This window comes from Elaeis guineensis, chromosome 6 (genome assembly GCF_000442705.2).
Source record: "Elaeis guineensis isolate ETL-2024a chromosome 6, EG11, whole genome shotgun sequence".
NCBI lineage: Eukaryota > Viridiplantae > Streptophyta > Magnoliopsida > Arecales > Arecaceae > Elaeis > Elaeis guineensis.
The window spans coordinates 65,271,222-65,296,410 of record NC_025998.2 but is presented as its reverse complement, the minus strand read 5'-3'; the positions used below and the strand labels follow the sequence as shown (position 1 = coordinate 65,296,410).

The following is a 25,189-nucleotide window of genomic DNA, read 5'->3' as shown; positions in this document are numbered from 1 at the left end:
GATGCTCGACTGAAATCTGCCTGTAATAGAAGTTCGGAAAGAATTCATTTACAGTAGAAGCTTGGATAGAATTCGCTTACAGTAGAGGTCCGCTTGCAGTAGAAGTTCGGAGTGGACTGCTTATGGTAGAAGTTCGGAGTAGACTGCTTGCGGTAGAAGTTTGACTGAAATTTGAAAGGTGGTCGACCACCGTAGAAACTTGGATGGAGTCTGGTTACTGTAGAAGTCCTGCTGCTGAAGAAGCTCGGTCATTGACGAAGTCCGGAGGAAATTCGAAGTAAAGTCGATCGTGGTTGGAAGAAGTCTGGAAGAGATTCGGAGAATAGTCGACCACTATAGAGAATCGGCTGAAAGTGAAGTTCAAAGAGCATTTGGAGCAGTCCGGTAGATGAATGGAGAAGCTCATGATTGGAGAAGTCCGGATGGTATTATGGAAGCTCGGACGGTCGGGAGAGTTCGGAAAGACGTCACACAAGATTGGAAGCCGGAAGAGCTCTGGAAGGATCGATCTTTTACGAACTTCGGCTGGGGTTATTTTATACCCAACAGTTTCCATCTTAACTTTATTCTCTTTTTGGTTTTTCTTTTACTCTTTTCCTATTTGTATCATCGGCTAATCAAAATCCTTATTCGAAGGCAAAATAAAGAGCCTAATTGACTATTGGAATCATTGACCCCTCCATCTATCATGGTCGATCAAAAGGAAAACTTATGCAAACATTTTTGTCGGCTATTAGGATGCTAAATGATTGTTTAAAATTCTAACGATTGGACATATTCTAGATGTGATTTGGTATTTACATGAAAATATGGCTGAGCATGTCTTATTCTTAAGGAAAGATGATCATTGTCAAGGTCTTGATATTAAGGACCTAGCCATTATTGCTCTTTAAAGAGAATGTAAAGCATGGTAGCTAAAGTTTCATAAATTATGTACCGTTATGTTTAGGCTAACATGAGGCTATTCATCTAATGATTGGTCTAAGTTAATCAAAAAGAGTGGTGATCTCGTGAATGATTTATATGAGACTGATCAAATCGATGACCAAATTCAGCATATATCTATTGAAAATATCATTTTCATTCATTTTGATTGAATCTTACAGGCAATGTTTATATGCAAAAATTAATCAGTCATTAACCAACTACAATGAATGGCTAAAAACATTAGGTCAAATAAGATTTGAGTAATTAATTTATGCATGATATATGGAGGGACATGTTATGCCACTTACCACTCCACAAGAGACCATATATGGATAGTTTTTCATTGAAATTAACTTTCTAGGGGAAGTTATATGGATTAAGAGAGATTATTTATGTGATAAATCATTAGCAACCATCAAGTGAGGACTTACAAAAACAAGAAATAGCCATCTAAGGGTAGTTATTGTTGGAAATTACTTCCTTTTTAATGATAAAAGGTAGCCAGAAAACTTTATTTGCTTGGTCTCAACTTTAACGGCACATGATTTTTACACCAAATGGTTTGTCTTAGGCCTCTATTATAGGATTAGGTTTCTTCTTTCTAGAGTGAAGGTTTCATCCCCTTTAGAGGATATGTTGCTTATCCAAATTATATGTATTAGATGTACCAAATTTATATAAATTCGAGTTGAATAACGGTTGATTGGTTCCCTTTTTTTTAATCTTGTTCATCTCTTCAGTTCTTTAAATTTTGCTTTTTATTTTGGTCATTCAGCAAATTAATGTCTTCATTCAAAGATAATATAAAGAATGTGATCCTCTCATTGACTTATTTGTCGCTTATGGTTGATTATGAGAGAAAAATATGCAAACAAAAGGCAAAAATTAAAAGAAGAAATAAACTAAGCCTAAACTAATTTTGGTCCATATTAAGTGTCAAATCTTAATGGACTCCAAAATACAAATTCATTGAATTTTTCTTGTAGGTTTACAGCTTCCGATTAAGATTAGGAGATTATATTCTTTTATCATCGCACTTAAGAAGCAGTCATCCTTGAGGTTTAGTGACAACAAAAATAAAGAGAATAATATGGCTCTTGATTTGAATTTTCTACTAGTAGATTTATCCATTGTTTATCTCTATTTTTATTTTGTTATTAGCTTATTATTCTTCAATATGAAATGACTTATGGTAGAAGTTTTAGTTTTCCATCAAATACGATCTTTGGTAACTAAACAGAGTATGTTTGGTGCCACTAAAAAGGTATATTTATAATTTTTAAAGAAAAAATAAAAAAAATAAGCATCTAGTTACATTATTGAAAAGTGGTTATATAGAGACAAAAAAATGCTCATAGAAGAAGTTAAAAAGCTCGGCTTCTAATTTTTTCTTTTGCAAGAAGCATATTTTAAACAGTATAATCATGCCATCCAACCTTTTCTTAAGGAGTGAAACATGAAATTGGATGTAACTGGCCTTAAAAGAAGGGATTGAGTTGATAGCCATTATCTATCATGCTCAACCACTTGATAAGCTCATTAGATGTCATGATAAATTCATCAAGGCACAAAAAACTGATAGATATTTGCTAATAAAGCTATATATGAAATAACTGTTTAATTATGAAGAGCCTAAGGATAATGTATACATAATAGAATGAAGAACAATACCTTTCTTTTTAATAAATTAGTTTATATTTCATGCACAAAAAAACATAGATGAATATTTGTTAAGAAAAAAAATAGAACAATAAGCAAAAAAATATTATAGAATATTCTCCGAAGGGCTACATAATTTTAATAAACTTATATGCCTAGAGAATTTCTTAAAGCAGTATTATTATCTTCTCTCGCTTTTCTATTTTCTTCTCTCTTTTTTTCTTTTGTTGTAGAATGAGTAGAAAATAGATATATAGAAAATTTTACTTGACTTAAAGTAGTCGTTTCATAAAGTTATAGAGAGATAAAGATGACTACTTCATAGGTTGAGTTCGAGGACTCTAGAGAGACACGAAAAAATAAGATAAAAATAAAATCATGAGATAAAGATAGACTTTAAGCTCATTTTGGGCTTTTTATCTACCTTATCCCATCTTGCTTGATGTGGTGTCACAACATGGCTAAAATAAATCAAATTTTCTACATACAAAGAATATTCATGCTAATTCCAGGTAGAAAAGAATGAAATATCTCTAATCAATATTTTCACATGCTTATTTGACAATATATAAGTTAAATTCTCAATTCAATAGTGTTGATCAACCTAGAACCTAGTCAAACTCTAGTTTCAGCCCTTCTTCGCTCTTTATCTTTTATCATAATAACCATTCCATCCATAGAGGTCTCAGTATCCCACAACTTTTCTACATTTTACTTCATGATTTTCCATTATTTTCTATATTTTTGACCAAAATGTTGATCTTATTTGACCAGCTTTGACTTTGATCAAACTTAGCTAGACCTTGTCTATAAATGGTTGGCATCTACCTTGACACACGCACTAACATTATATAGAATTTCATCAATTTGGAGTCCCCTAGGTTACTTGGTCAGCCATCTAAGTTGGCAAGTTGAACATAGAAGTCTAGTTTAGTTACTCAAGTTCACTAATGTGACCGTGTTTCCTTGAATTTATCTCTAAATTTGGCTTCATCCGGACCTTTGGGGGGTGGTAAGGGGAATTCCCTATGAAGATGCTCTAGGTCTTCATGTTTGGACCCTGCAATATATCCAAATTTATGGTCAATCAAGGTTTGGCCTCGGATCTAGGAGTAGACTAGAGGCCCAGAGTATACTAAGGCAGTCTCAAGGTGGCCTCTTTTCTCAGATATAAACTTGGTTTTATCTCAATCCTTTGGCTCATTCCTTAGCCTTTTCTTTTAAGATTCAAACTCCATCATGGTAATCCACAAGGACATTTAAGGCGATTTATGCATAAGGAGCCACTACTAATGAAATATTACAGATACGTTGCTTATCATTGGATGAGATTATGACCATGATATACATGCCAATTTGGGATTCTCTCGGATACATGCAAGGCTTCCAATCTACAATTTAGAATCACCTAGCCAATCCAAGTAGCGTATGAGGTCTTTTCAATTACAACACTAACGCTGGTTCAAAGAAGGTTGGCTAACTATGGTTTTGGGATCACACTAACAAAGGCTAAGCTTCTTTGTAATCAATCTTGGCATGCTTCCTCAAGGCTTGATGGCACCATACGAAATCAAGGTACATCAAAAATCAAGTTGGAGCTAAATTTAGGACTGTAGGCACTCGGTGTGTGTGAACTATCAAGATAAATAAGATTTTTAGGGGCCAGTTTGGATGGTTGAGCTCAAAATCTTATAGGATTCATGAGTTAGACCAGTGTAACCATAAGAAAATATTGAATTAGAGGCTGGACTATGCCTATGTCTATAGCCATCCACAGCTATCAGCCCACTCCAAAAACTCCATATATTGAGAATATTAACCTAACCCAGACTACTTTTTTCTAGTTGCACTAATCCAAAGTCATGAATCTCATAAAATTTTGGGTTTAGACATCCAAATAAGCCCTAGAAGGCCTCAACTTATCCAACCCACGAAGGAAGAGTATGGTTATGAGTTGCATAACTATTTAGACTTGGTGGAATCTTCCGTTGGAAAGCTAATTAACATTGGGATGGTCACTGTTGGAAAATTTCTGGAAAAAGGTTGTTTGATAGCCATATTTGAGCAAACTTTAAATCTCCACTGATTTACTAAGAATAATATAAAAAATAACAAAAGATCCATAAGGATGATGTAGTTAAGGATCAGAAGGATAATCAATAGTGACACTTTCACCGAGGATCTTCATTCATTTCCAATTTCCAGAGTTTGTCGATGATCTTTTAAGGCTTATTAATCATGGCTTGCCAGAATCCATCGACTTGTTCTTGAGCAATCCCCAAAATTCACTAGAGTGCATGCATAATCCACCATGAAGAGTGAGAGAGACACGAAGTAGACTCAATGAAATAATGCTTTCATTCATTATCAAATTACAATTTAGATCTCAGTGGACTCGCAAATATTTGAGAGCCCTCGCACAAAGTTATATGGCATCCACGTCAGCAAACCAGCCACCAAAAGAACAGTCCGGCCAAGGATGTTCGCTGTAGCATCTAAGAGCCATTTCAAGCATAGATTCATCAATGCATCTAAGGAAAGTAAACGAAGTTTAGCTAACCGAAGAAGCTAGAATATATGCATATTCTAAAGCAAGATTTTCAAGATTTCTTACTAGCATTGCCATTTGTTGTTCTATCCAGACAGAACCCTTTTATTGCCTCAACCCTTTTATTTAGCAAATTCATGTATTAAATGAGTAAAGAACCTTTACTCTTGCCCAAATTTATAGCATTCTTTTAAAAAGTTTGAGTGATGGAATTAACAGCAAGATTCTGTTTCTCATGTTTTCAAGTCCTGAAGAGAATGTGAAATGCAAATATTTGCATGATAACTATTTCTTTTCCCCCTGGTACAAAACAATTCATGGTTTAAAATGACATCCACCAATGTTACGCATCTTACATCTGCCAAAAAACAATAACATGTCGCGTACAACATACCTAACACAACTTCCTCTGGAGAGAAGTATCATTCGATGGTCCACGCTCCCTCTATATCCAATACTTTTGCAGCAATCGGAAACGTATCACCCGTTTGTCCTAAATTACATAACATACTTGCATTTATGTTCCTGCAATATTTGCATGAGCCTTCTCCTATAAATTACACGCTCAATTACCTCTTGTAAGCTCAGATTTGCCTCTATTAGGTAAACGGCCACCATTACGGATCTCCACATGCCCAAAGTATAACACAAAGACTACCCTACAGGTTCATCAACCCTTGAGAGGCTTGTTTTGGTAACCGACCTAAGAGGCTACTTAGAATGCTATTTAGAATGCTACAACCAGCCTGCAAGTATGGCGCACCTCCAGTTACCATAGATCGAGCCACGGGCCATCACAGCTCAAGCCTTCTTTTCCTGTTGCCCATCAGTCATCCCACAGCCAAAATAACCACGAGACAATCTGTAGGGTCAAGTAATGCCCCATAACTTCTACCTTCCCCCGTCCATGCCCCTCTTGCCACTTCAACCGGTACTACTCTCTCCTCTCTGCTATCAACGCTTCTGGCCGCTTCCACTCCTCCTCCCTATCCTCTCTTTTCCCCTCTCCTCCTCCGCCCTCCCTCCACCTCTTCCCTCACCCCTCCTAATCCTCTTAGGCCATCGGAGGCCACTTACGTCAATGTTCGTTCCTCCCCGCTCCTTCATCACCTCCACCTGCTCTCCTTCCACCTCCCCCCTCGACCCCCTGCCACCCTCCCTACCCCTCCCTTCCATTTTCCTCAGCCCCACATTTCCTCCCCTTACCCCAATATCCTAGCCTGCCATATACATCTCCACTATCTCTACTGCTCACCTCCATCCACCCATCCAGAGGTTCCTGCAACTCAATTTCATGCAACATAAACTGCAGGCAACTTCTCTGTCGGTATCCCAGTCAGCTGCCAAAAACTGAAATGCAGCTCTCCACATGTTACAGCCACAGATTCATGAGACTTCACAGGAATTGGCAATGGAAAAACAGAATGAACGAACCAACCATGTTGCAATAAAACAGGATACAAGTCAATCTCATGAACTATTGCAACCAAAAGAAAAACAAAATCTCTAAATTTAGATACAGGAATTCACCAAAAAGAGCCAATTTGGAAGTGGTAGTTTACTAAATTTGCTGTCGCTAGTCACTCGTGAGATGCTCTTTTAGACTTTGGTAAGGATTTGCAAAAGCATGAAAAGCCCTCCATGATGTCACGAGGGAGAGGGAGCGTGAAGGGAGGAAGAACATCTTGTGGCCCTCCGATGCTCCCATTACCTGCAGAGAAAGGGAAAGCCAGTGCAGGTTGCTGCTTATTGAGGCCTTCAATGATGCATGAGAACGCTCCAAAAGTGAGGCAACTCTGAAGTAGAGCTTGTGGTGCACCTGGGCACAAAAAAAAAAAAAAAAAAGGATACTAGACTAGTAATAGAATTGCACAAATATGGAGTCATATATGATAAGTGGAAGCAAATAGATTAAATCACCAAGTTGATATCGACGGTAAAGCTGTAAGAATACCAAACATACAACCAGAACTTTATACTGTTTTTGTCCAAAATAAATAACTCTATACTGCTGTCAGTCCTCCCACTATACAACAGATCAAATAGCTTGTAACAATCTGTCTTATTTAGGACATGTCTTCTTTGGGCAGAAAATCTTCATCCCTTTTTTCAGAAAGGAGAAAATCTTCAATTTTAAACCGCGAATGTTGTGATCATCTGATCATCAATACTTGCATGTCATTCACTTCATCCAGTCGTACAGCACAAAACGAATAGAGCCAGTGCAAAAGCCTAGAAGCTAAATTAACATGATTTGCATCATGCAGCACAATTCTTTTAATTATTCTCATACTCATCCTTAAAACATGTTCTGCAGCTACATAAGACAGCAACACCATAAACACAATGAAAGTATTTCTACAACTACAATCTAGTTTTGTATTACCCGACAGTTTTCTAAAGAAGCTTGCTTTGTAAGTTTGAAAGAAAGATGATGAAAGGTTAAATTAACTTATTTACAAGGAATCCCAGGTTAACATTAAGTTAGAATTTATTAAAAAAATTAGCCATGAGAGGAGCTTTACAAGGCCACAAAGGCTGCAAAGAACAAAATTCCCTCTTTTACTCTACATGATGAGTTGCAGTCTTTGCAATTATGACTTCCAGTTAATAGAAATACAAGTGTACCTTCAGAAATTCATGCTTTATCATTGAGTTTGATATTATCTGTTATAATGCATTTCAAATAGGAAGAGTTACTTTATATTAGGAATTGAAACTTGTTTATTGTTTTGTAATAATCAGTCACCTCCACATGATCTGAATTCAAACTAGTTCTTTGTTTTGTAATCATCAGTCACCTCCACATGATCTTAACTTGAATACGTGTGTAACATATCGTGTCTAGGTTTGCACAATCTGTGAAAATCATACAACCCCCTTCGGATGTCTACTGGATTACAAGAACAGCAATCATATTATTACTATTGTTGGGACAATTCAGCCGACACCCCCCCCAATTCCAACTCTAAATCGGCCTCATAAGCCCAAAATACCGACTACTAATCAGTTGGCCGACCGACGGTCGGCTACCCTCAACCATCGGTATATCAGAGTTACCGACTGATGTTCATTCGGACTTCTACAACTACCAACATACGATCAACGTACTGTAATTACCAACATACGATCGGCTTACCTGAAACTGCCAGCGTACAAAGCGCATAATGGCCAGAACAAGATCAGTGACGAGTATCACCACCCATCCCACGATCATATAATAACAGAACGAGCGAGACCCACGTGTCTAATCGTTGTAAACGATTACCAACTACTCGTCTATAAAAGGAGATAAATAAACAGCATTTAGTAAGATAATTTTGAACTAATACTCTGCCACTCTAAATACTTATTTGTTGTTCACCGCTTCCCACTGACTTAAGCATCAAAGGGTCTCCGTCGGACAATTCCGATCAGTGTGGACTTCGTTTTGCGGATGTTCTTTATTGACGACAGGCGCAACAGGAGATTGGCCGCAATAGATTGACGTGCCAGATAGAGGAGAAGAATACGAGCAACCATGGCTAAAACCAGAGCTCAACATTCAACAAGATTAGCGAGGCAATCTTTCTGCCGGAAAAATCTTCCTCCCCCATCTCCATTGGCAAAATCCAGCTCTTCGCGTCCTGTAGTCACTACGGATGTACAAATTGCTGCTCTAATGTAGCAAATGAAGGTGTTAACACAGACGGTCCACAGTCTCCAACAGCAACAAACACAACAGCAACAACCACCAGCAGAGGAGTCGGTGGCTCATTCGGTGCCGTCCAGGTACAGCCACCGTCCTCCACGACGTTCACCATTTTCATCTCCAGAATGGCGACCGTCTCGACACTCTTACCGAGTCGAGCAACCACGTTCTTGGCATTCCCATCATGCTGCTCATCCCTCGCGGCGTTCTCCCTCTCCTTCCCGTGTACATAATATCAAGAAGGGAAAGAGACCGCGTATGCCTTCGAGTTCTTCAGAGGATTCTACCACTGAATTTTCCAGCAACGGCAGCTCGACGATTACGAGCCAAGTTCAAGAAGATCGACCGCCAACTCGCTTGACTTCAAATGGAAGATCGGAAGTCCTCCAACGACTACGATTTCCATACTGCCCAACTTCTCTCTCAACGTATCTTGAACGAGCCGATTCCATCTCGATTCAAGATGCCGCAGATGGAGCCATATAACGGCTCCACCGACTCAATTGATCATTTAGAGAGCTATAAGGCTCTCATGATGATCCAGAAGGCAACCGACGTCCTTTTATGCATTGGCTTTCCGACAACTATTCGGAAGGCTGCTCGAGCCTGATATTCTGAACTTCAGCCGGGGAGCATAAACTCCTTCGAACAGCTCGAGCATTCTTGCGTAGCTCATTTCAACATTAGCCGAAAGGTGCCACGGACATCAGACAGTCTCTTCTCCATCAAGTAAGGCGAGACAGAGATATTGAGGGATTTCGTGGCTTGTTTCAATGCAACCACAATTGAAGTCAGGGATCTCAATGAAGATATGGCCATATTGGCCATGAAAAAAGATCCGAAGAGATCCAGATTCATGTACTCTCTGGATAAAACTCTCCTCCGGACCTATGCTGAACTCTTGGAGCATGCAAACAAGTATATTCGCGCGGATGAGGGTGCTTCTGACCGATGCCAGACAGAAGAAAAGGATCAGAAAAAGAAGCATAAAAAAAATGGAGCTCCAACCGAACCAAATCGGTCAACCACCAATAAACGAGCTTCACCTCAACGACGGAGTCCAAAGCTGAACAACTATAGCAGATATGACTCCTATGCTCTTCTTTCTGCTCCCTGTGTGCAGATCTTAATGGAGATCGAAGAAAAAGAGTATCTATGACATCCCCCACCGATGAAAGCGCTACCGAAGAATCATGATAAAAAGTACGGTCAGTTTTATCGTGATCACGATCATGATAACGAACCGTGTATTTAACTCAAAGATGAAATAGAGGTCCTGATTCGACGTGGCTATCTCGAAAAATTTCGACGAGATCGTCCAACTCAACCTTCCACCGACCAACAGCCTCAACCATAAGCTGAGAAAACGATCAACAATCGGCCAATGATGGGAGTAATCAATATGATCTCTGGGCGACAGAAGGACTGGGGGGCAACTTCCGAAGAAGAATCGGCAAACAAATAATGACTTGACAATGTAATTTCTTTTTCGAAAGATAATGTTCGAAGAATACAAACTCCCCATGATGATGCTGTCATTGTCTCGACGACGATAACAAATTATGATGTAAAAAAAATTTTAGTGAACAATGGAAACTCAACTGATGTTCTCTTTTACTCGACTTTTTTCTAAATGCAACTACCGACGGATCATCAGTCGGTTTTACTGGAGATACAGTTATCGTGGAAAAAAAAATCACTCCTAATCGCGAAAATAGATCCACAATAAAATACTATTCTCTTGACATTTATCGTCGTCCGAGTTCTGTCGGCTTACATTGTTATACTTGGACGACCTAGACTTAATGCCATGAGAGCAGTAGTTTCAACATATCATTTACTGGTCCGATTTTCAACAAAAAATAGAGTCGGAGAAATACGTGGAGATCAACTACTTGCTCGATGTTGCTTCCTGATCTCTACAAAGAATAGTCAATCTGAAGACTCTTTGTCCGTTGATAAATTGAACAAAGAGAGAATGAAGAAATGGGTGAACCAGTCGAGCAATTGATTTCCATCCCGTTAAAGGAAGAAGATCCTGAGAAAACAATCCAAATTAGATCGTAATTGTCTGATCCAGAGCGACAACTGGTGAATCTACTAAGAGCAAACACCGACATTTTTGCTTGGTCGGTAACTGATATGTCAGAAATTCCTCCGGAAGTAATAATCCACTGGCTGAACATTGATCCTAAAGTTAGACTGGTGAGACAAAGAAAAAAAATCTTTTGCTCCTGAAAAACAGAAGATCATCGACAAAAAGATCGACAAGCTCCTCACGGCTGGCTTCATCAGAGAAGCTAATTATCTTGTTGGCTCGTCAATGTAGTGATGGTGAGAAAAGCAAATGAAAAATAAAGAATCTACATCGACTACACAAATCTAAATGAAGTTTGTCCGAATGACAGTTTTTCTTTGCCAAAAATCGATCAACTATTTGATACAACTTCGGGACACCGACTTTTAAGCTCATTGATGCCTTTGCGAGCTATAATCAGATTCGGATAGCATCCGAAGATGAAAAGCACATTGCCTTCATAATCGACAAAGGCATTTACTGTTACAAAGTAATGCCATTCGGTTTAAAAAATATCAGAGCTACATATCCACGACTAGTCAACAAATTGTTCAAAGCATAAATTGAACGAAACATGGAAGTCTACGTGGATAATATGCTAGTGAAAAATCCTCAAACTTCTGATCACGTTCGGGACTTGGAAGAAACTTTCGACACACTTTGACGACATCAGATGAAATTGAATCCGACTAAGTATGCATTCGGAGTAACTTCCAAAAAAATTTTTGAATTTCTTATGTCACAACAAAGAATTGAAGCTAATCCCGAGAAAATAAAAACTATCATCAATATAAAGCATCCAAGCTTCAAGAAAGAGATACAACTCAATAGAAAGATCGCCGCACTCAGTCGATTCATCTCAAAGTTGGCAGAAAGATGTTTATCCTTCTTCAAGATCTTGAGATAAATACAAAATCTTTCATGGTCGGACGAGTGCCGGCAATCCTTTGAAGATCTAAAAAGATATCTGGCATCTCCACTATTACTTACAAAACCAAAGGTCGGAGAAATTTTGTATCTCTATCTAGCGACTTTCACAGAAGCAGTTAGTTTGGTACTCGTCCAGGAGGATGAAAATCGAATTCAACGATTGATTTATTATACCAGTAAGGTGCTTCATAATGCTAAATAAGATTATTCAAAAGCGGAGAAGATCTACGCTCTAATCATATCATCACAGCGATTTTGTCCGTACTTCAAAGCACATCCTATAGTCATCTTGACAGATCAGCCGTTGAAGAAAATTCTACATTAGCCTGATACTTCAGGTCGAATGACAAAATGGACAATAAAACTCAGTGAATTTGATATTCAATATTGCCCGCGACCATCAATGAAAGCATAATTTTTGATCGATTTCATTGTCGAGTGTACTATATCTGATAATAATTCTGAGAATGAACCCAACGACAAATTAAAGCAAATTGAAACTCCTGAAACCGATTTAATATCGGTGTGGATGCTACGTATTGATGGAGCATTCAATGCACAAGACAGTAAAGTCGATCTCATCCTCACCAATTCTGAAGAGATTGTAATCGAATATGCCCTTCGATTTAATTTTAAAACTTCAAATAACTAAGCCAAGTATGAAACTCTCCTAGCCGGCCTAAAGATCACCAAAAAGCTTGATATTGACAACCTGAAGGTCTTCACCAATTCACAGTTGATTATCGGATAAGTTAAGGACGAGTTTGAAGTCCGAGACCCTGTTATGATGAAGTATCTTCAGAAAGTGAAAGATCTTACATTGACTCTAAAGTATTTTGAGATCTCTTATATTCCAAGAAAAAAGAATGCTCGAGCTAACGTGCTTTCTTGATTCGCAACCACATCATTCAACTCGCTCGATCGGACATTCATCAAATATCTCGAACAACCGAGCATTGATAAAGTCGAAAAAGTGCTACAAATCAATGACGAGCCATGCTGAATGGATCCGATCATCCAGTATTTGACTGATGGAGTTCTATCTGTAGATCCCTCGGTCAAATGACTACAATGGATGGCCTCGCAATATATTTTAATGAATGGACAACTTTATAAAAGATCATTCTCTTTTCTCTTACTGAAGTATTTAAGACCAGCGAATGCCGATTATGCACTCCGAGAAGTTCATGAAGAAATTTGTAAAAATTACTTGGGGGGTAAATCTTTAGCTTATAAAATTTTATGACAAAGATATTATTGGCCCATCATAAAAAAAGATGCAGCTGAACTTATCCAAAGATGTGAACCATGTCAGAAGTATGCCAATATACAACATCAACCAGCCAGCCAGCTGATATCAATTGTTGCACCATGATCCTTCGCACAATGAGAAATTGACATACTTGGCTCTTTTACTCCGACATCCGATCAGAGAAAATTTATAATCATTGCCATTGATTACTTCACCAAATTGATGGAAGCTTGACTCTTGGCACATATCACTAAAAGTAAGATGAAAGACTTCATTCAGAAGTCAATCATATACAGATTTGGTCTACCACACACCATTATCATCAATAATGATCGATAATTCAACAATCAGAACTTCAAAAAATTATGCGAAATTTTATATGACGTACAAACTCACATCAGTCGGCCATCCACAATCTAACGGTGAAGTGAAATAAACAAATCGAACAATCTTACATGATTTCAAGATCATACTAAATGAAGCTAAAGATCTCTGGATGGAAGAATTATATCCGATCTTATCGACATATCAGATAACTCGTATACCAACGGGAGAATCACCATTCAATCTAACCTATAGAACGAAAGTAATAATTTCACTTGAGATCGGATTACCATCAGCAAGAGTAGAACAGTATAATGAGCCGAACAATTCAGAATATCGGAGAACCGATTTAGATTTACTTCCAGAAGTCCGACAGCAAGCTCAAGTTCGAATGACAATATATCGGCAAAGAATAGCTTGGTATTACAATGCAAAAGTCAAACCGAAGGCCTTTCATCCCGAAGACCTGATCCTAAGAAAAGCAGAAGTTTCAAAATCTCTAGACCTAAAAAAATTCTCCAAACTGAGGATCCTACAGAATAATCGAGACACTTCGATCAGGTGCATATCGGCTAGAAACTCTTGATGGAACGACTATTCCTTGGACTTGAAATGTTGATAATTTGAAAATGTACTATCAATAAAGTTGTTCACATGTACAATGTTCAGAATAAAATATTGAAATTCAAAATCGTGAAAGCTTCAATCAACTACATCTACAAAATGACATTAGATCGATAAATAATCGATCAATTTTTACTGACTACATCTCGATTTTTCACTGTAAAAACCGACTTCAGTCGAATGACTACTTAAGTCGATTTAGTTTTAACTAAGTGAAATATTATACCGACTTGACCCCAATCGAATAGAAAATACACCAACTTGACTATGATCAGTCGAAGGATATTCGGCTTACCACCGTCTATCAAATATCTAAATATACCGACTTGATTACGATAAGTCGAAGGATATTCGGCTTATCACCGTCAATCAAATATCTAAATGTCTAAAAGATATATAAAGTATGTCGACTGACACCCGACTAGCAGACAAACTCTACTATAGTTATTACTAAACATTCAATTCACCGATGGATAATCGATTATCCGACTGTGATTCCACGACATTAACAGAACAAGTGCAAAAGAAAAGAAAATTCCATACTTGAAAAGTTTCTTTCCATTCATTGAAGAAGGAGAATTACAAAATTGGACCCAAGGTCCGATTACAAAATTGAACTTTGTCTGATTACAAAAAGAAAAAGAAAAAAATGTTGCACCTTTCACCAATCGATTTCTTCATCACCTTGCTCCGGCACAACATCGGTAATTGGAGCAGATTCTGGTACAGCCGGTGCATCTCCTTCAGTCGGTGCAGCATTCTCCTCAACAACCCCTTCCCCCGAACTAGGAGGAACGACCCTGCTCAAGTCCAGATTCGGATACAATTTTCCGACTGCATCTCTGCCGTCCTCGTATCCGACGCAGTAAGAGGTGAATCCGCCCTCGAGAATTTCATCTTTGAATTCTTGTGAATCCTTGAAATTCTCGATAGCTAAACTTAGAGCGCCTCTCGCCGACTCAGCTTCTGCTTTTGCGGAGGCTGACTTTGCATCGGCCATTGCCAGCCTCTCTATGGTGGCTCGATGCCTTCCATACTCCGCTTCAAGCTCCTCGATGCATCCGTCTCTCTCCGAAGTCGACTGATGGAATGCTTCTTGCTCTTGATTCGAGATTCGAGAAACGTGATGCTTTGGCTTTAGAGGACTGAAGGTCAGCCGTCATACAGGAGATCTCTTCTTGGAGTTTCTTCTCCTGTTCAGTTGCCGTCTGAAGTTGTTCAACGATAGTAGTCTTTTCAACTTTGGTGGCCGCCACTTTGTCTATCCATGCCCGACAAAGGTCAGCGATTTTTCGATATCCGCTTTTTAGAGCGTATATATCGTGCGCCCACTGAAAAGAAAAAATAAGTCGAGTCAGATCAAAAAAAAAAAGAGAAAAGAGGAATGTCGGAAGCTTACCCCAAGCACCATCGGGTAAAATGAAAAAAATATTTCAGACACTGTCCGATTTCTCCTATTCTCCCTATAGTCGGGAGAAACGCAACTTCGATGAGTCGTCTGGCCAACGACGGATTGGCCAAGACCGACTCATTGGCAGGGATTCTGATGTCAAAGAGGGTGGGGAGGCCTGCAGACGACCCATCATCGACAGAAGTAACCGACGCCTTTCCCCGATCCCTAGTCGGCAGTCACACACTTGAGACTGCCACAAAATAGTGCTTGACTGCGCCCGAGATCACTCCACTGGAAAAACAGTTGGCGCAGCAGCAGATTGTTTTGATTCGGTCGCGACTTCTGATTCAGCCCAAACCACCACTGATGGAGCCGCTAATGGTTCTGCCGCGGCATCTTCGTCTCTTGTCGTCCCGACTCCAACTGACGGCACTTCAATCGGAGGAAGCATTGTCGGAGCCGACAACGCTATAATCGGCTCGAGAACTGTCACCGACGAAACGTCAGGTTCCCTTGCCGATATCGACTGAGAATCGATCCGACTTTTTCTCGATGGTCGGGAGGACCCAGCGTCGGTCACTGCCCTCTTCTTAGCAGCATGTAGACGAATGTCAGCAGCTGAAACTTGTGCCCTCGTCCGCATGGTTGTAATCAAAAGAAAAAGTTTGATACAAAATTCAGAAACAAACAAAAAGAAAAGCGACATGACCAACTATGCTATATCTAAAGAAGTTACCGAACTAAGTCCGGTATTATAGAAAGCCTGCTCTGTCAACAGCTCTCGTTGCAGTGGAACTTCCATATCTTTAAGTCGGAGAAAGTCTTTCCGATCGATGGTATCAATCCGACTATGCTCGTTGGGGGTGGTTCTCGGATCACCCCAGCGTGAAGGAAAGCCCCAAGAGATGAAAAAGAAATGAAAAAAATTGATTCCTCCATCCATGAATAAACGATAGAAGACCGAAGATGAAAGAAAGGCCCTTCCTCAGGTTGAAAAACCACCAATCCTTGATCTTGGGATGAGGACGAAGAACAAAAAAAGCTCAAAACAGAGAGACGAATGTTGGTCGGGATAAGACAACACAATAAAGCAAAACTGATGATCAGCCGAATGAGATTCGAAGCCAGCTAAGCAGGACAAAGACCGTAATGATCAAGAAGATTCCAGACAAACTCCAAAATCAAAAATCGAAGACCGACCCGAAGGTCCTCGACATAGAATGCAATCTGAACCGAAGGAGGAGAGTTCACCCGACCGTCCGGACTAGGAGCAAAAAGCTAATATTGCTCCGAGATACAATACTGTTTTCGGAGCCATTCAACATTGGGCTCGGACAAAGAAGAGACTTATATTTTCGAATTCGAAGGAGAATCGTCGACCGGATTCTCCGACCATCCTGAGAAGATGAAGCTTTCATTTTCTTACTCGCCATTGGAAATAAAAAGAACCTAGAAGAAAAAGAACAAAAACCTAAGAGGGAGGAATTGAAACTCAACGTGAAACTAGGGATGACGTGAAGAACAGAAAAATTTTGGAAGCTCCTAATGCTGGGCAGAACCTTCTGTTGTAGAGAATGATGAATGCAATGCAGAAAATCCAAATGAAAATAACTTTATATATATAGGACCCCTCAACGGTCCGAATAAAATCATTCAAATCAAGATTTTCTTAGATATCGACACGTGGCTACATCAAGACCGACCATTGATCGGACGGTTTGATGCACCTTGCTCTCAGACTATGCCACCTCATCATTATCTGCGTGAATGACATAGAGCTAATAACATCTGGACACGTGACCAAAATCTACTAGTCAGAATCAAATCGTTCGAATTCTCTGGACGTCGAATTATTTTTCTGAAATAACATCCCAATGATGATCTCACAGTTATCGAAACAACAAAATAACTGAAGATATTTCGTATTTTGAAAAATCATTAATGTCAACAGTCGAATCGGGACTTGAGACAACACGTAACAACTCTCTTCGTCCAATGTGACTGACCACGTGACAATCACCTGTCAGACTATCTTGGACTTGAGAGTGGGGGACAACTGTTAGGACAATTCAGTCGACCCCCCCGATTTCGACTCTAAATCGACCTCATAAGCACAAAATACTGACTATCAATCAGTTGGCCGACCGACGGTCGGCTATCCTTAACCATCGACATATCAGAGTTACCAATCGATGCTCATTCGGACATCTACGACTACCAACATACGATGACGTACTGTAATTACTAATATATAGTCGGCTTATCTGAAATTGCCAGTGCAAAAAGTGGGTAATGGTCAGAACATGATTAGTGATGGGTATAACCATCCATCCCACGATCATATAATGCCGGAACGAGCGAAACCCACGTGTCTAACCATTGCAGACGGTTACCAACTACTCGTCTATAAAAGGAAGTAAATGAACAACATTTGGTAAGGCAATTCTGAGCTGATACTCGTCACTCTAAATACTTATTTGCTGTTCACCGTTTCCCACTGACTTAAGAATCAGAGAATCCCGCCGGACACAATTCCGGTCAGTGTAGACTTCGTTTTGCAGGTGTTTTTTACCGGCGACCGGCGCAACAGGGGATTGGCCGCAACAACTATTAACCTATGTAACAACAGGCTCCTTTTCAACAAGGTACCGGTGTATCCCAAATATCATGACTAACTCAGATCAACAAGCTTTACACAATCTACATTGAAAACAAAGACCTATTTTCAAGGAATCAATTATCAGTCAAGTAGAAGTACTTTGCATCTGTTGTTGTTGTGACCCATTTTGTTTTCTGTTGATAAGGAAGGCCAAGCCTGAGTAGCTAGAACTCTATTCTCATGAAAATACTAGAATCAAGAACTATGAGGGACAACTGATTAGTATGAAAATCATCACGCCACAAAGTTGTTAGAGTGGATGCAAGTCCAAATTTGGACAATCTGGCAGCCAGAGAGTTGCCTTCTTACATGAACTGAAGTTAACTCCCGGAAAATATTGGCCACATCTGTGGATGGTAGGAGAAAAATCTTCTCTTTAGCACCCAGTCAATCACTGCCAGTAAATCCCCTACGGCCCTTAGATCTACTCCACCATGCTCAATGAACAATATTCTAAGCCCCACCAATATGCCCATGGTTCTGCTGCACAAACAGAATCTGAAGTGTATACAGAAGCCCCTGCAAGGATAATCTAACCTCCATGGTGCCAGAGAATGAAGCCAGCTCAACTATATCGAGCATTTCTGTCATATGCGCCATCAAAATTGAGTTTGAGAAATGCTGGCAAAATTGAGCCAGCTACAGGGGAACCCGTTGAAAATTAATTTAGGATTGATCAACTGCCAGAGATGCCCCATATAGCAAGATATATTCAACTCCACTTATTCTCCATAGAATTGTGATGGTCAAAATATTCCATGGTAAGACCCAGAGCAAACTAATCCCATATAAGATTCAATGACTGAACGAGAAAAAACCCATTTTTCTTAGCCTTCCACATGCGCCAGCATGTATGGACAGCCATACATCTGTGAAGCTGAGCTATCTGATTGTTCCATTTCATGACAAATGTGAACAATCTAGGAGGTCTCTGACCATTCGACTAATATGGATCATCCACATACAAGGTGGCCAATTCTCTTCTTTGTTGTGTGTAAGCAGATCAGTTCTTTATTAATTCAGCTTCCACCAGCGTTCTGTCATGCATGAAACTCCTATTTCCTCAATGTACCTAATTCTGACAATGTCATTTGTTTCCCTTTTGCCCACCTCAAAATGCCCTCCTTTGCTATATCAATCTTACAATTAATACTTGTATTTTCTCTATTCCTCAAGCTAAAACACAACAATTCAGGCTAGGTTTTTATATAATGTAATTTCTCTCAAAGCCTTGCCAGAATGTGGGGGTTAACAACAATAACTAAGTATATTTCAATTCATTGTTTTTCCTAGTACCCCAAAGTTGTCAGTTTTGATTAGACTACTACAAAGGATCTTACTTAATAAAGCTTCTTTTCATAATTTGACCTTTTCCTGTTTCATCACTCATCAACGTGGAACATAAAATAATGGGTACTCTGAGAGAGTTCTCTCACTAGAACTACTTCCAAAATTCAATCTACTTCATCATACAGAAAATCTAATATTCCATGCCTTCAGTATAACACTTCAATATGTTTTCCTTTCACAGAACCAAATAAATAATCCTACATAGTACTTTATCAAAAGTTTTCTAGGTAAAGGTGGCACTGAATCAGGTTGATTTAACTAAAGGGTGGGACAGCCTTGACTAACATGTACATGCTTGATCATACTTAGTAGTTGATCTATCTTGCCAGCAATCATTGATGCTTGGCAAATATGAAACAGAGAATATTAAGCCACAACTGAACCACCCAACCCAGTCATTAATCCAAAAACATTAAGCATCCACCAAGCCATCAAATTGGCATAAAGTAAGTCTTCAACTATATCTTTGACCAGCTCATGACTATAATAATCATAATGATGGGTGTCTGTATCAATGTTCTCCCCTGCACATTGCTGGTGCATGAATTAGCTAATCAACCATTACACATCAGATTCATACTAAAAAATTTTCAATTAATTCAACTTTAATATGAACCCTACCCTCAATGTAATCTTGATATAAATTCCCATAGTATTGTCCCAACAGGATCATGCATATGCCATGCAAAGTCAACCTATTTAAATTGTCACATAATATTTACTGGACATGTATTGGTCTCATAACTAAGACATATCCCTCCATATGCCAGCATTTTATCATGTTGGGTTGAGAGTTGCGACTTTTACCTCAGAGAGAACCATGCTTATGTACTTTCTCCTCCTAGATGCTTAAAGATATGATTCATATAATATCTCTCACCTTACTTTTGCCAAACCTGCACTAAACCTACTAAATGTAGTATGTACTGATATCATATTCAGCTAACTTGTAAAATAACATTTTAATTGTAAAGTTTCAATATTAGTACCTTACTGCCAATACTACATAGCAACCACAAGCAACTATAACTCAGAGAACAGAGTGGCAACATAAGCAATAAAATAACAAACAGAATGAACAGCAAAAAAAATACTCCCCATGAAAGACTGGAAAGTACAAACAATTCATGGATGTAAAAAATAGCTCTTCCTGATAAAAGTAGCATTCGTGGCTATGACAATGCATGCCACATGCACTATTAGGTTCAACATGGAGATCGATATAATTACACAACATAAAGGAAAATCAATATGAGTAAAAAAGCTTTCAATTTTTATTAAATGGTTTGAAGAGAATTGACTACCTGGGAAGCTCAAAGCAAGACCAGTGCAACAACCTGCTACACCTGCATTGATAACTGCAGGCACCACCACATTTCTTTTAGAAAAAGAAACTCAATAAACAAATGCTCAAAGATTAAAATGATGCTGATAAATACCATCATCCTTCCCTCGCAGTCTCTTCAAGAAGCAGACCACAAGACTGTGAACTCCAGACAAAACAGCAAATGTCTAACACATGATAGAGGAATAATAGAACACATCAGGTTTAACATGTGGCTGCCAGAAACTATCTCAATCAAAGGAAAGCACCAGAAATTAAAAGATATCAATACTATGTTGCAAAACCTTTGCAGAAGACCCTGCATCTGCAAAAGATCCCTTAAATCCTTTCTTCTTAAACAAGCCTGAACCTGCAAAAGTATCCATGTGATCAACCTATGGGTGAAAACATGATAGTTTAAATGATAAACTGAAGCTTTAAAGGAGATCAGGTTTTGAAAGGATCAAAAGTTCAAAAAGCAGCAGTTGATAGTCATATAAATAAACTTAATCTAATATAGCACTTCAAAAAAACTTTTTTCCTTTGTTTCCCAGAAATATAGTAAGTAGCACTGGTTAAGGAAGAAATAACCACTAGAAGTGAAACTCAAACCTCTCCTACCCCAAGAAAAGAAGAGAAATAAATCATTATCAGATCAGTTTTATGAGATAGAATAAGCAAATATTATGGAATTTGATTGCCATTCCAATATGGAGGGTGCTGCTAAGAACACAGGAAGAAAGCAAGATATGGCTGGAGAAAAAAATATATAATAACAAAGATTCAGTAAAACAAAGTGTAAAACTTACCACCTAGACATTTATTTTCTAATTTGTGCAATGCCAATTATAAGACCTATCAAAGCCTAGATTACTGTCAATGGATTATAAAATGACAAATTCATTAGAAATTTGTCATATAGTAATGTGGGCATCTAGTATAGAAATTTCAGGAAGGCTGGTGGTCGATAACTGGTTGCAAAATCTTGCCTGATATTCTTCAAAGACTTCTTACCTTTCTTCTCATCTTCATCCTTCACTATTATTTTTCTCCTTTATTTTAATTATTTCATTTCCCCTTTCATTGTAGCAGCAACAGCATCTATAAGCTTATTCATGCATAACCTAATATTTCAGAGCTCAAGAAACATAACGTTGCCTTCTACATCTGAGTTGTTATTTGTTCAAATGTTCCTTAATAACGATACAAATGTATCACTCCATGAACGTAAATTCTATGTTAGGTAGCCTTACCTGAGTAATCACAAGGCTGCATGTATTGAGATTAAAAGGAAGTCTCAAAACTAAAACAGATGCCATCTACTGTCATTCAGTTTCACTTTTCCTTCTATGTAAGCTTAATAATTCCTTTATAACAGAACAATGTGCAACTCCTGAAACTAAGCAAGTTTCTTTACATGAATAACATAGGCCGAATATATCAAACCCAAATCTCCCCTAAACTGAAGCACATGCACAACAAACAAGATAAGTAACAATATTCATCTCCACATCCAACAAAACACAATTGCAATTCAGCTCCAACATAATCAGCAGTGCAAAAGCTAGGAATTGTGAAGAGATCTTTGAGTTCTAAATCTACCAGAAGGAAGTCTACCAATATCAGGATAATAAAGAAGCCAAAAAGGACTTGGAGAAAATCTCTAAAGACTTTAAATGTCCAATAACATCTATCATCATCCAATAATGTCAATCATCAGGAACGGAAATTAATGCTTGATGAATTTGATGAAACTATTCTCAAGTGTCCAATTCAAAGAAGAATAAGAAGAGCTGCAAACCTCCTAACTATCAAAACATGATTTCCATAAGTGAAACCCATTTTATACATGTTATCCTTAAAAATATATATATTTCCTAAAAAAAAAGGAAGAGAATACGAGGTCATGTAAGGATTTCCACTTATGCATATTTTCTATTATATAGAATTTTCGATCATACAACAAAAGGCACACCTGTATCCTTTAGAAAATGTATCAGAGACATCTCTACCATCAACAGAAGAAAGAATCTCATCCACTTTAAATACAATGAAGTGGATCTTCAATCCACTAAAAAGAAGTCTTCCCTTATAAGATCAAAGGTTAACATATTATCCACTTCTCTAAGCAACCTTTCCTTAAATTTATTATTTTACCAACATCGAAGAGATCTGATACACCACAATTTGCCCTGACTCACAAAGACAGCAAAATAATTCGATTCCTTTCCCACCCATCAAGGAATTTATTAGATGTCAAAATTTTCCAAGAACCCCAATTTCATCGAGTGCCAATCTTTTGTCCCCAATATATTACTACGAAAAAACTAGATATTGACACTAGAATAGACCGAGTAAAACCCATCTATACTACGAAAAGAGAGAGAAGAGGAGCAGGAACGAACCGAAACCAAAGATGGAGCCCAAGAAAGCCCCAGCAGCGGAATCTCCCGCGAACCTAATGAGGCAGATGAGAGGAGGAGTTGTAGGGTTGTTTGTATTAGGGCTCTTCCTTCCCCCGTCGAGAGGTCTGCTAATATTGCTGCTAGGGTTTACGTCTCCATCGCTGGAGCTCTCTTCCCCGTCCGTGTCGATTTCAGGGTTTGGAGAGACCGCCATCGCCGTGTCCGCCGAGCTTCTTTCCTCTCCCTATCCCTTCCCGCGGCAGCAAATACTTATGCGCGCTCGCTGTCGCGCGAGAAATATTCTTTGCCCTACGGGATGATGCTTGCAATTAGATCGCTTCAGGGACCAGCTCGAGGCCTAGACCTATCCCGTTGTACGTGGTACGGTCCCGGACCGGAGCCATTCGGGTGATGGGCATCAAAATGAAACCGCTGTGTGCTCTTTCGTTCGGGATAAGCGGTTCGGACTTAAAGTTTGGGGCCTGCCACGAGGAAAACATGGGTGTCCGAGCAATCAAGCACGCCCTTTCATCGATTTGTATCAACAAAGAACGCACGGATGTAACACACGTATAATCTATGTCATCATTGCGTCACTATTGTACTCCAAGCGGGGAAGGCGGGGTTGATGCCGCACCACGTGCGATTGGACCACGTCAAATCCAACGATGGATAATGCACCACACTATCTCTTGTATTTCATCAATTTATAATTACATGCTATCCATCGTGCATATGCTTCGAGATTTATTTTTATTTAATTATATCTAATGTATACAATAATTTCTCGAGTTGATGAGGCCTTTAACGTTGATTTTTTATCCTCGAGAGTCCACGAGAAGTCAGATCCCTGATATGGATAGGCACTATAGTACGTACCATGGTGCAAATGACACCACTATTATAATACTAATACATTGACTATATAATTTTAAATAAATTTTTTAACAATTAAACATTAGAAGTTGCTTAACTTGCTTAGGTCCAAGAGCAATTATAAAAAGCTCTCTCTAATCATAACACAAAAGCCATGTCTTTCTAGGGCAACGGAGGACTCTTCTCTTTTTGGTTGTTTCTGCTAAAGAGATCTGAAGATGAAAGAAAATATTTTAACTATATTGAACTGTTTTGGATGTTTTCACAACCTTTCAAAATTATTGCCCCCATCTCTCTTTTAAAATAATTTAATATTTAAGAGCTCTATTGTTGCTGCCGGCAAGATCATCTGGCTTAGGCCGCTGAGCTGGAGTCTAAAAGAAGAGATAAAATAGTCTCCGAAGGGTTGGTCGGATCGTTCAAAGTGCATGGATCAAGTTTTAGTCCTTGAGTGATCTTGCGAGCCGGACCCAACAAAACTACTAAAGACAAAAAAATCCTTACATCGGATAGAGAGTTTCTGGTAGCGGATCCTCTGATGCCTAAATCAGTCTCCCACAGAAAGAAATAGAAGAGGTTGAAGCTTTCAAGTTGGATTTGTGGTGATCAGGATCTAGTACAAGGTGGAGTGGAGTGTAGATGGAGAGATAGAGTATGGAAGTCTGGCAGACTGGATGACACTCAAAGTGTATCGGTGGGTTCTGATGTGAGCTTAAAGTAGATGGAAGAGATGAATCTAATGAGTGTGGAGTGCATCTCCAGGAAATGTTATATAGAGTAAGTGTTCACTTACTTGGAGGGTCTGTAGAACTTGGAGTTTATGGATGAAGATGGGTATCTATTGCCTAGAGGACATGCACCCTTTCTCCCCTTAGGATCCGCAGAGGTACACCTAGGTTATTAAGGAATAATGACTTACACATCTTGAGTTTATTAAGTCCGCATAGTGGAGGAGCAGAACTGGCAGTTTGTCATCTAGCGGGTGGAAAACTCCAGAATTCCTCTGGCATGGTTGTGAAGATCCACATGGTAGTGATTTGTTGGCCATTCTGGTACCCATCAATAGAGGCACATATAGAGCTGTTATTGGGATGCCAGCACCATAGTAGATAGAGTATTTTGGATGTATCAGTTATCCCCTACTCTTGAG

The 25,189-nt window shown here is 38.9% G+C and overlaps 1 protein-coding gene across 1 annotated transcript; it reads right to left on the bottom strand.

Annotated features, from left to right (window-relative positions):
- Positions 1-6,559: 6,559 nt before the first annotated feature.
- LOC105042263 (chloroplastic import inner membrane translocase subunit TIM22-2) lies at positions 6,560-23,504 on the bottom strand. The gene is given in 6 exon segments (XM_010919397.4): positions 6,560-6,851; positions 6,853-6,953; positions 20,739-20,792; positions 20,874-20,946; positions 21,064-21,128; positions 23,164-23,504. Coding segments are annotated over 6 exon segments (648 nt in total). The 5' UTR covers positions 23,378-23,504; the 3' UTR covers positions 6,560-6,710.
- Between the last annotated feature and the right edge of the window lie 1,685 nt (positions 23,505-25,189).